Source organism: Vicia villosa, linkage group LG4 (genome assembly GCF_029867415.1).
Source record: "Vicia villosa cultivar HV-30 ecotype Madison, WI linkage group LG4, Vvil1.0, whole genome shotgun sequence".
NCBI lineage: Eukaryota > Viridiplantae > Streptophyta > Magnoliopsida > Fabales > Fabaceae > Vicia > Vicia villosa.
Window position 1 is genome coordinate 91353517 of NC_081183.1, and position 12964 is coordinate 91366480.

General features: G+C 36.0%; 1 protein-coding gene across 1 annotated transcript; it reads right to left on the minus strand.

Moving 5' to 3' along the window:
- Positions 1 to 1795: 1795 nt before the first annotated feature.
- On the minus strand, positions 1796 to 8892 carry LOC131594973 (3-oxoacyl-[acyl-carrier-protein] synthase II, chloroplastic-like). Its single transcript, XM_058867184.1, has 14 exons — positions 8561 to 8892; positions 6856 to 7061; positions 6575 to 6778; positions 6095 to 6205; positions 5908 to 6003; positions 5721 to 5766; positions 5558 to 5637; positions 5052 to 5120; positions 4682 to 4766; positions 3273 to 3427; positions 3091 to 3171; positions 2928 to 2987; positions 2618 to 2780; positions 1796 to 2436 (listed from the first exon to the last, which is right to left on the minus strand). The coding sequence occupies exons 1-13, from the start codon at positions 8712 to 8714 to the stop codon at positions 2664 to 2666; spliced, it is 1464 nt and encodes a 487-aa protein (XP_058723167.1). The 5' UTR covers positions 8715 to 8892; the 3' UTR covers positions 1796 to 2436; positions 2618 to 2663.
- Positions 8893 to 12964: the final 4072 nt, after the last annotated feature.

Consider the following 12964-nt stretch of genomic DNA (forward strand, 5'->3'; position numbering starts at 1 on the left):
TCAGCATCCTCGGGGATCTCGACCTGCTCTTGGTCGTCTTCGTAGTGAACCCTTCGTCTCTCAGAGGTATGGGTGAATGATGAAGCGGGCTGCCCGTCTCTGGCGTCAGTTTCGTTCAGATTCTGAGGCTGCTCGTGCCCGTTCTCAGGTTGAGATTGCTCGTTCCCACCGTTTTGAACCTGATCGACGTTCTGAAGCTGCTGTCTTCTGTTGGATTGTGAGGCCTCCTGCCTCTGTCCCCTTTGCCCGTCAAGGGTAGGCTGCTGTCCTTCCCGGCGAGGTCGATTCGTCCCCCTAGGGTTGGACTCCTCGATGAGCCGTTGCAGGCGGAAGGGATCAGCGCTTGGGACGTTGGTGTTGTTGTTGTTGTTGTTGTTGTTGTTGTTGTCAGCCATGACGATCGTGAATGGATTAGCTTTGATCTTTGTTTGTTAAAGAAGGGGGAGCAAGATTCCCACAGATGGCGCCACTGATCGTACCTGATCAGAAGAATCGTCAAGGCGGCAGAATCTGGCTTGAAGAGCAAGATGGGGGGGTGCTTGCAAGGTCCTCCGATGCTAAAGTCAGTAGCTATCAGAGATTGAAGGTTTAGAAAGTGTAGAATGTGATACCTGACCCTCTAGTGAAAGAGGGTATTTATAGCCCCCAGCGCTGGGCCAAGGTTTCCTAATTGGGTCAAATCCAGTTGGAGGCCCACGTGCTAGGAAACTTCCAGAACACCCTTGTGCTAGGGCTGAGTCAGCAGGTGACCCACGTCCTGGATGAGCGTGGCGTAGGATTCGGAGGAGGTTGACCGGATCCTTCGCTGAAGTGTGATACGTGGTCTTCGTGCTTGAGTAGTTGTAACGGCTACCAAACAAATAGGCCCAAATGCATTGGGCCTGCTCGGCCAGAAGGAAGAGCTGGGCCTGCTCGGCCCAGTCCAGAACACTAACAATTCCCAAAACATAATTACAGAGATTTGTCGTGATAGCATTATCTAGATAAACAGATAGGGTGCAACCAAATTTTTACTACCCGACGAAGCAAAAGGAATAATTATACAAATTAATAAGGCTTAAAAAGATGTATAATGAGCAACTCAATTAGAAAAGTTCCTCCCCCTGGCAAATGGTATTTGGACTTACGTGACTCAAGTCAGCCATTGTTAACTAGCAGTGTGACGACTGACGAGTGACAAAAATTAAAACCATGTTTTGAAAATCAAATAATCGATTTAAATCATTTCTTAAATCACCATTATATGCTCAAAACATGTTTTCATTGGTATATTTTCGAATAAAAAAAACATTTTCGGAGGCATTCTTCCAGTAATAATTGAAGGGTGCATTGAGCAATTATCCTTAATTTATGGTTAGCCAACCCTCAAATTATACATGCCACTCCCCCACCCCAAGGATATGTTTTTACCATTATACCCTTGTCAAAAGTCACTAATTTTCAAAAAATTTGCCTTTCTACTATATTGGAAATTTTAAAAAAAAAAACCAAATTTTTAAAAATTTCCATGAATTTTTACCGGATTTCTCAAAATTTCCGGTAATACAAATTTTTATTTTTTTTCAAAAAAATATACCGGAAATTTCATTCTTCACCCCACTAACTTGTTCAAGGGTAATTTTAGAATTAAAAAAAAATTAATTCCTCCAGTCATATGATCTATGATCTTCCTTAAAATTGAGTCCACAATATATTAAAGATTAAAACGTCAATATATTGTCAAAATAAACATCAATATCAATTTCTATACGGTCAAATTATGTTGCACATTCACTAAAAAAAAACATGAAGCACATGAAGAAAAAAGGATAGATCAACATAGAGGACAATGAAATGACCAGTGTAGGTTTCAAATGTTGGCCACTAAGTAGAGGTACAACATAGATCTAATCTAATTAGACAAAATGGTAATATCCATTATAAACTCACACAATCATGAGTAACAAGATTCAAATCCTAATGATGACGTCTAACCTACCAATATCAGTTTTTGTCCGTTGAGCTAGGATTTGCAGACTGCAAAATATATAATAACTAAGTTGAAATCAACCTAAGGCATAAACTTCAATGAAAATACCCCATATAATCTTTTTGTCAGCCCAAAATCCACATTTTCTCGTCTAACATTCAATTAAACAATGTCAATGTTCCCATCAGGTGATTGTCTAGCGGTTACATCAAAAGTCAATTCCTACTCTAGTCATTCATGGTCAGACAGGATTTTTTTTTCACCAACTGATAAATGCAATTTTATCTCACCAGAAACACCAAACAATCAATCTCTGGAAGTTCTGATTGTAGAGCGGCATCTCATCGACAATTTCAGAGAATATCAATCATCCAAGTAAGCAATCCACACCACAGGCATTTTCACTCGAGCAAAGGAGTAGTATGAGGAGTACACGAATGCAACACATTGCCTGGTTACTCAGCAAACTGCAAGATAAAAAGATCTCAGTCATGTTTGGATAAATGTCTTAATTAACTGTTTAAATGAGCTGAAAAAAACTTATGAACATGTCATAAGCTATTTTTATAAGCTCAAGTCAATTCAAACATACCCTTAAAATGGAGCAAGAAAGGAACAAAGGGAATATGTGCCTGAAACTCCACATACCTTGTTAATGATGATAGGAAGGTAATAACACTTGGTAAAATCTGTTTCACTTAAAAGGGGCAAATATGATTGAAGAATTGTGGCCACCAAAACCAAATGAATTAGACAAGCCTGCCCTTATGTCCAGTCTCTCTTTCTTTGGGCCCACAAGCACATTGGTGTCCTGGTTTTTTGTTCAGTTAAACAAATTAGATAACTTTGATGAACCCCGTATACGACGATGCTACCTCAGTCCCTAATTATAAACTCAATTTGAAAACAAAAATGTGATCCTACAGTAAGCATTAAAGAGAAATACAAAAGTACATACGACTGCTTCATCTGGGTTTTCTAGATTGATATTAGGATGAACCCACCCTGTCTTTATTGCCTACATGCAGGAAAACAGAAAGAAGAAAAGTCCTCAACTTTTTCGTCACAACAGGTTACATTACAAGAACAAATTCATAAACAAGTGGCACATTAATTTTCACCTGTATAGTTGCAACGGCTTCCACACCACCGGCTGCCCCTAGTAGATGACCAATCATAGACTTTGTCGAATTCACTCGTAGCTGTAGCATAGATCAAACGAGATAAAAGGGCAGAATATTATAGTTACGTTTAAAGTGGTTAGGAAGAATATAGTAATAAATACACATGAAATGAAGTTTACGTCAGAATTTTGGCCAAAACAATGAATCAAAGCCTGGTACTCCTTAAGATCACCAGCAGGAGTGGATGTCGCATGTGCATTTATGTAGTTTACATCCTCTCTTGAAACACCGGAATTAGCTAATGCCTTTTCAATGCAAAGAATAACACCAGTCCCTGTAGATACGGAATAAAGAAACATAAGTTCAAGCATAGTTAAGATATGATTTGCAGGGATATATAGAACCAAATTTTCTTAACAAATTCATGAATCAAGTACTTACCAAGGACACTACATTATTTTAAAAAGACATTACAGTGTAAAAATCATGCAGACGATATAGCTGATATAATTTGAGAATTGTCATGGTCAAAATGCCATTAAGCAGAAAAATACGTCTTGGTAAATCTTATTTTGAAAATAACAAAAAAAAAAATATTAATCATTATAGTTTTTTCATTAATGAAATCATGAAAAAGGAAAATAGCTTTCATTGGTTGTTTCCCCTGCTTCAAACAAAACCGAGAATACGAATCAATCGACATCAGAAAGGTGCAAGTGTTCTCTATTCTTAGTATTTGAGTTTTGAATCTAACTTATCAAATTGGTTTGTAAGGTGAGGATTACCCAAGTTTTATTAAGCACTACTAAAGTCGTATGTCTGGGTGATGTGGGGCTAAACCCACCCAAGGGAACCCAAATGCCTCCCATTAAGGAAGCTCGGGGTGGACAGCAATTAAGATAGAGTTTCCAACATCAGTATTTATGGTTAAACCAATCTTCCAAAAAGACTTCTTTTTCTATCATGAAGCACAGCCACTTCTCCTTATATAGATGTTGGGTTGAACACTTCCAACACCAGCGCCATATGATACTCATAAAATACATGTCTCACAATTCTCATCAAGTGTCTTATTAAGGAATTATATTTTCATCAGCTTAGCCATATGATACTCATAAAATGCATGTCTCACAATTCTCATCAAGTGTCTTATTAAGGAATTATATTTTCATCAGCATAAAAATAACGCTATTAATCATTGTACCCAAAACATATAGAGAGCATATCAAGTGAAGCAAGAGAAGTGAGAGGGGATAAAATTGACCATATAACAATATATGCGAGGTGAAGATTGATGCCTTTTATGTTTTCAACATATATACTACCAATACATGTGGGTCTACGCAGTGACCTGATATCCTACATTTTAGACATTGGAATTTAGCCTAAATAAATTCTTGATCAACATATACTAGTCTCAAGCAGCCTAGGACTTGGAGGAAGGAGCCTTAAGACCAGGATAAGATTACTGAACCCTAAACCTTTTATTAGTCTATAATCTCCGGAAGCTGTCAGAAAACCTACCAGTTATTTATGTTTTTTAAAATCAGCTGAAAGGAATTGGCCTTAAGAAGATGCAAAATTTTACCATCCGGACGTGGCTCAGTAATATGGTAAGCATCACAGGTGAAGCTTCCACCAAGGAACTCCGCATATATGGTTGCTCCCCTTTTCTGAAACATAAAAAATTAGACGCAAATATCAGTTAGTTGAATATAAGATCATCCAAAACAATGTAATGTAATGAGAGTGATTAAGCAATGACGGAAATAATTATGAAGCGTGATTCTAAGTCTAACACGGGATACAACAGATTCATCAGTGTGCTCTTATACCTTTGAAAGGAAATGAAGGACGATCAGTCAATTGTGTAAATAAGTATCACATTAATGTTCTACATCATGCAGTAAAATTAAGTTGAATTTTATTCCTAAATTGTTAGACTAAAATATAAGTACCTGTGCATGCTCTAATTCTTCTAAAAGCAAAACTCCAGCTCCTTCTCCCATGACAAACCCATCACGGTTCTGCGATATCACACAGGTAAACTAATGGTAAGCAAAAGAAGTGCAACACAGGAACAAGAAAAAAATACGGGCCAAACTACAAGCACTCTAACTGTTTAGTAATTAGTAATTTAGTATCCTTTGCAATTGGTGCATCTGTCATTTTGTCAAAAGTTGTTCAAATATTTAGATATTTAAGCACATGCTGAAAATTGTGCTCATTTCAGGTATTAAAACTTTTCACTAATGTTTATTCAGATTCACGGTTTCTCTTTTTCAGTTCTCAAGAATTTTTCCACTTCAAACTATAGACATGATGAAAATTTAAAACTTTTTGCAGGGTCCAACATTCAGTAGTGTTATAGATTAATAGGTTGTCAAAAAAGACTAAAGCAAACTCAGCCATAATAATGGAAAAAGAAGAAAAAAATAAAGCATTATGATATTTGTGATCTTACAATATCCCAAGGGCGTGAAGCTTTAGTAGGATCATCATTTCTCTGTGAAAGTGCCCTGCACGCTACAAAGCCACCCAAACCTACACAAAGATTGTTGAATTGAAATTATATTTAAGCCAAGATAACTTCTTGCAAGCCACAAATATTTGGTAAAATAGAATACCAATTGGTATTATAGCAGCATCTGAACCACCACAAAGCATCAGGTCCTGCATAAGTAAACTCAATATTTTATGTCTTCCAGAAAAAATTATCATATGGCTGTTAACAAAGTTCTTCTCAAAGAGAAAAGTTAGGAAAATATGAGAAATCCACAATCGTACAAGAAAATGTTGAAATTGAATACTTACAGCTTCACCTCTAATTATATGGTTTGCAGCATTCAATATGCAAAAATTACTTGTAGCACACGCTGTAGAGATTGAATAATTTGGGCCCATCCACCCCTGCATTTTTCATTAAAAAATTCATTTTTCAGAAGCTTAAGCCAGTTATGGTGTCCATAATATGTGCTTAATTTTATTTATTCAAACAGACCAGATCTATTGCAAGCATGGCAGAACCCATATTTGTGGTTGCAAAAGGTACACAAAAAGGATTCATCTTCCTATATGAGATTCGTAAAGCTTCAATGGCATCGTGAAAAACCTGTTCAACACAAACAAAAACAAAATAGTCAATAAATCAAAGCAATCAACTTACATAATATTAACACCTTCTTGCCCCATCTTGGATCGCATTTGAAAGTAATTTCATTTCACACCACAACAGAGACAACACCCTCCTAAAAAGTTTATTATGCTTTAATATATAAATTAAACTACTGAATGGGACAACAGTCTCTTTTCCCAATATGCTCAAGCATTGTATCTAGGTTATACCAACACTTTAGATTAAAGGCATTTCGGACATGGACACTTTCATTTTCTTAAATAATTATTGGTGTCTATTTGTCTGGTGTTTGCCAAGTCGTTGTCGATGCTTCATAGATAGTAACTAAATTTCTAGAGAGATTACCTGCATTCCACCCATTGCTGAGCCAATCAAAACACCACATTTTGTTTTATCTAATTCATCCATTACATCCTCAGTAACTCCAGCATCAACCAATGCTTTTTTCCCTGCTGTCAGCAGATACAGCATAAATTTATCCATCCTCTTTGAAAACTTTGGCGCCACCCAGCCATCAGTTGAAAAAGACTTGATCTCACCAGCAATCCTCTGGAAACACAGAATACTAAGATCAAAAGTTACAGAAGGCAATGAATACAAATAAACTTCGAAAGAAATATTGTTACCGTTGGAAATTCCGCACAATCAAAAGCATTGATCTCGCTTATTCCACTAACACCGTCAAGTAAATTATTGTAGAATACATCTGGATCATGACCAAGTGATGTTACCACGCCCAAGCCCGTCACCACTACTCGCCTTTGCTTTAAAGGAGGTTTTCTCGCTGTTGTAGCTTCTTGAGCAGGTTCTAAAGCTACGGCCATTACTTTACCTTAAAATTTTATAAAACACGAGGCATAGGTAAGTAATTATTATAACAACAATAGAAAGTAAATAGTAAATCATGACTTGAAAGTGGCTTCCTTCACATCAGCAGCACAGCTTTAGAGTTCAAATTTGGAGCCAATTTCTACTAATCATACAAGCAAACAATGCCAACATCCTTACAATAGAGTGAATACCTAGTTCTTACCATTCATAAAGAAGTTAAAGATATACAGTTTTAATAGGCAAGAAATGGTAATCTTTGACGCTAAATTAGAGCAGAGAATGCAGCCAATGGCCAAGAATATGCTTAGGTTTAGGTAAACTTAACTTAGATTGATGCTTCAAAACATATCACATTGAAGACAGCATATACTTAGAATGATAAATTAATCACAATAGACGCATGACTTTAACTAAACATACCAAGCCACAAAACACGCATGCATATTCAAAGACTAAATTTACATTCTTGGAGCAACAACGCACATGATGAAATCTCCTACGTAGCACCAACACCTCATATTAAAGTCGTGTCTAGTGTCGGACACCAAGACATGTGGTTACATTGTCAACATGTCAATGTTGTGTCTGTCATTGCTAAATAGATAGTTTCTACCATAAACTAATATATATCACGTCCTTAATATTTGTCAAGATTTACAACTACAACAACAACCAAACCTTATCCACTAAGTGGGATCGACTACATGAATCAACTTTCGTCATAATATTCTATCCAAGATCATGCTTCTATCAAAATCATAAATCACGAGATCTTTCTTAATAACTTCTCTTATAGTCTTTCTATGTCTTCCTCTTTCTCTAGTTATTTGACTTCTCTCCATCTAATCTACTCACCTTACCACTAAATCTCCAGGTCTTCTCTCTACATACAAGTCCTAACCACCTAAATCTAGTTTCCACCATCTAATATGTGTTACTTCAACACTCTCTCTAATACTTTCATTTCTAATGTTCGTCAAGATTTATTTATCCCGAAAATAAAAACAGCTCTGTTTACCACCTTATCAACTTTAAACATACAGCCAATATATTGATTAGAGAATTCAATCTATTATTTCAAGTTTTGTTTCATATGAAATTCGCAAAATAAATCTCAGTAGTGTGTAAAACGAACAATTTAAATGAGATTACAAGAAAATCAGTGCGAATTATAATAACATTAATTATCTATCTAACTAATAAATTCAAAGAAACAGAGGTAGCTAACAAGTCCTTATCTCTGAAGAAGTTCTCAGTACCAACCATATTCATATCTAATGAATCAATCAAGCAAATAAAACTATATAGCAGCAAAATAATTAACTAATAAATTAATTAATTAACAAACAAGTTTACACCGAAAATCAATATTCACATAAATGAACCAATAAAGCTAATAAAAAGATTAAGAAAGAATTAGAAGAAAATGCTTAACAAGTCGCTAAGAATCAAAGTTGAAAAACAAGAAATGAAAAATCAGTAGAAAGAAAGGTAAATTACCAGAACGGTGTCGATTGGGAGTGGAAAGGGTGAGATTGGGACGGTTGTTGCTGCGACGACGAGAGCGAGGAGAAAGAGAGGAGTGAGATTCGCACGTGACAGACATGCAAGCAGCAACAAGCCACGTGCAGAGAGGAGAGGTAAGAGAAGCCATGAGAGAAGTAATGGCGAAAAGAGAAAGAGAGAAGAATGAAAATGAATGAAGGAGAAAGATTGAAAATAGAATTTTCTAAGGTTTTGCTTTTATTTTTAATTTTAATTTAATTTTTCTGTGGTTGGTGTTTGTGTGAGGGAAGAGAACTCAGAGGAGAAACACAGTTCTGCACAATAGTAATTGCTTAACATGAGGTAGTAGTCCTTCTTCCTCAATTTATTAATACTAATTAAAATAAGAACTAACAAACAAAAGTCGATTAGTTGTATATTTATTTTATTGAATATGGTTATAAATTTTCAACATTTTCTCATATTGTAATAAAATATTATTCATAAATAAAAATTTTATAGTGGTCAAAATTGTTTCTATTGTAATATAATTGTTATATGAATTTAATTGATATGTATTTAATCATATTAATTAAATTTTTATGTGTTTAACTTTTTTTTAATTAGATTTAATTCAAAGTATTATTTATGAATAATTGTATTGATGGTGTAAAAATTGTGTATATGAATTAGTCTCTTGTTTTATTATAATTGAAGTCAAATGATTTTTTAATTTAAGATTTAAGTAATATTATAAAAAAAATTAATTATGTTACAATATTAATTATTTTGTCAATTTTTGAAATACTATTAGCTTGATGTGTTATTTTCTAAAAAAGGTAAAGAAAATAGTTGTACACTTTCATTCAATAAAACTTTATTAATTTATCATGTCATCAACGTAATTTTAAATTATAAACGTGATTTAATGGAATATTCGTTGCTGATTGATTGATAATGTAAAATTATATTGTCGATGTATTCTTTTTTTTTTAATTTAAATAATTTTTAATTCAAAATTTAAATAATATTATAAAAAAATAATTATGTTATAATATTAATTATTATGTTAATAGTTAAAATATTATTAGTTTGATTTTTTTTTAAAGATAAAGAAAATTATGTTTTTTCTTGATTTTGCTCCTCTAATATTTTGATATTAGCTTATAAACTGAGTTAAATAAATATAAATTTTTGACGATGATAAAAAACAATTATGAGTCAGTAGAATAGTTCAATTAATATATGTTGAATTAAATTGATTTTATTAAATCTCTTATATATTTATATATCAATTTAAATAAATTATTGATTTTTAAAATATATTTGAAAAAAGAAAAATATTTACTTTAATTCAAACTTCAACTTAATAATATCAATTTTATAAGAGAAACTCTTAATTTATTCTTTGGGTCTCTTACGCACCATGTGCGTTGTCAAAAATGTCTCTTACTTCCATAGATGTATCTCTGAAATTACTATTTTTTTTGTTTCAAAGTCCATCTGTTTCGTAGATGCATTTATGGAATTCTTCCACTTATGCATCTACGGAACGATTTGATGTTATACTCGCGTCAGACAGCTTCTTCTCCCTCATTCTCACATTTTTCATCTTCTCAAACTCTCAAACTCTCTAAAATTAAAATTCCACCAAAGTTGGTTTTTTTCTCTCGAGTTTGGCGTTAGACGTGTGCATCAACGATCAGCACATTCCAACAATTTCAAAACTCAATTTAATCGGTAAGTTTTCGACGTTTCGAGTTATCTTTTAGTTTTCTCGTAATAGAGTTAGAATTCAATTTTTTGGTGTAGAAATGATTGGATAGTTTTAGAAACATAGTTTAAAGACAATGTAGGTATTTTTGGATGTGTAAAACAGACGATCAAACCACCAAAATGGGGTTTTTAAGCCCCTGGAACAATGACAGACGTCATTGTTGCGTTGTTGGAGTTTCATAAAGTTTCGTAGGTGCATCTACAGAACAAATGAAACATTAGGTAGCTCCGTAGATGCACCTACGAAACAACCCCTGTTTTTTGAAATGCTGAGTGCTTCCGTAGATACATATACGGAAGAGTTCCGTATTAGCACATACGGAATTAAATTTGATTTTTTTTCCTTTTCATTTATCAGTTAATTGTATTTAATCCGAATTTATTTGTAATACAATGCAGACATTATGGCCGACCAGCCAGACCGCACTATACATGGGAGGGTTGCACAACATGCCTTCGTGCAACGTGCACGGATGCAGGTAGTCTCACAGGTGACGGATGGAGCCTCCGCTCCAGCAGATGCACCTAATACCGCCATTCCAGTAGAGGAACTTATTCCAGTAGAGGTACATGTTACAACTGTTCCAGTAGAGGGGCCTTCCACATCTACTACCTCATTCTGAAGGCCTCAGAATGATGGTGAGGGTTCCTCACGACGCCCTTCGCTCGTAGACGTCGTCGGGACACTTCTTCTATTCCTGTGCCACCTCTAGAGAGTGATGTTGGATCTCCGGTGCCACTTCCGAAGATGCACGAGGAGAATGATGTGGTTGAGGAGTTTGTCGTCTACTCAGGGGGTTCTGCATATTTATCCCTGTAGACAGTGTATGCATATCATTCAGCCAGGCATAGCTGGGACGGAGAGGTAAAATTTCTTAGACTTATTACTTATTACTTTTTTGTACACAGTTTCTGATTTATTATTTCTAACTTTGCTTGTTATTAACAGTATTTTCTTTGGAAATTTTTAGGATAGGGCTTCCCTGAAGTTCTACAACCACGGTCGGAATATTGCCTCTCTTATGCAGCCTACCGAGTCGTGGTTCTAGGATGTCCTCCCAGCTTTTGGGCTGAAGGACCTCTGTCAGATTAGGTACAACACGATACATAATGGGATGCTGATGTATTTTGTAGAGAGGTGGCACCCAGAGACTTCATCATTCCATCTGCCACATGGTGAAATTACCATCACTCTTGACGACATTGCATGTCTCCTGCATATACTTATCAGGGAACCCTTCTTGGTCACGGTAGGCTGACGAAGGAAGAGGTGAGGAAGGTTCTAATTGTTGAGCCCGGGGGTGATCTTAAGGACGCGCTTGAGAAGGTGGAGAGGACCCGCAACTCGCACGTGAGGTTTTCCTTCTTTACACGGCACTACGAGGTCGGGCTCTTTGCGGCACAACAGGCTGCTGGTGACCCAATAGAGGAGGACATACACAAGCATCAGATGCTGAGATGTTACTTCCTATTTTTGTTAGGCACTCAGCTGTTTGTGGACACCAGCTCCTCCTACACATATGTTGTTTATCTCAGGTACTTATCGGATACTACACGTATCTATGAGTACAATTAGGAGTGACTACACTGGCGTACAGCTACCATAGACTCAGAGAGGGATGCTTGTGGAAGGTAAGGATTGTGGCTGGCAGTTGTTCCCTATATTCTGGATGGTTGTCTGGCAGTTTGACCATCACTATTCCTTATCTTCCAAAGCGCGTCATGCGGAACTTCGGGTACTGTCAGACGATACCTCGCGACCCTCATCTCTTCGTTCCTATATTGATGACCCGTCGGCAGATAGATGAGGTCTTTGCAGACTTTGAGCATCACATGGTTCTTGACGAGGCTCAAGCGACCATATTTGAGAGAGACAGGAGTTACACTGATGGGTACACCACTTGGTACTTCACGATGTCACGCCCATACATTATCCCCACTACAGCGGGATCACCACCCAGATCAACCCATGAGGAGATATTGCAGACTCGTCAGTCTCAGTTCGACCACACTGACGATGTTCTTCCTCGCTGTCGTGAGATAGTTGATATAGCGCTGGCAGTCATTGCCGATGGTTTCTTCCCTGAGGGGTCTGATCACAGGCATGTACATGATGGTATCATTAGGGTGGCAGATGGGGTATTTCTGTACCGTAGAAATCGTGCTAGGATGGGTGGGACACTTGACGGTAGAGATAGAGTAGCTAAGAGACGACGTGGTGGACGCAGAGACGGAGCCAGAGGCCGAGGAGTGGAGGAGGATGTTGTCCGACACACACAGTAGTGATGCCTTTGATTTTATTGATGTCTGTATTTTGATTACATTTATGTACTTTATTTTGATTATGTATTTGACACTTTTTTAATGATCTATATGATGTACTGTTTTGTTGTACCATATTTCGTTGCCTTTAAATTGCACTACTTTGATGTACTATCATTTGATGTTCCATTTTTGTTAAAAATATTGGAGTTTTGGAGTGAAATGAAGGTGATTTAAAATATAGCAGAAGGTTTTGTGGGTACATCTACGAAACACTCTATTTTTAACACATTCCGTAGATACATCTATGGAAGATTCACTGAACTGAATTAATTTGAATTTTCTCAAAATTCTTTATATTTTTAATACTTTCGTATATAT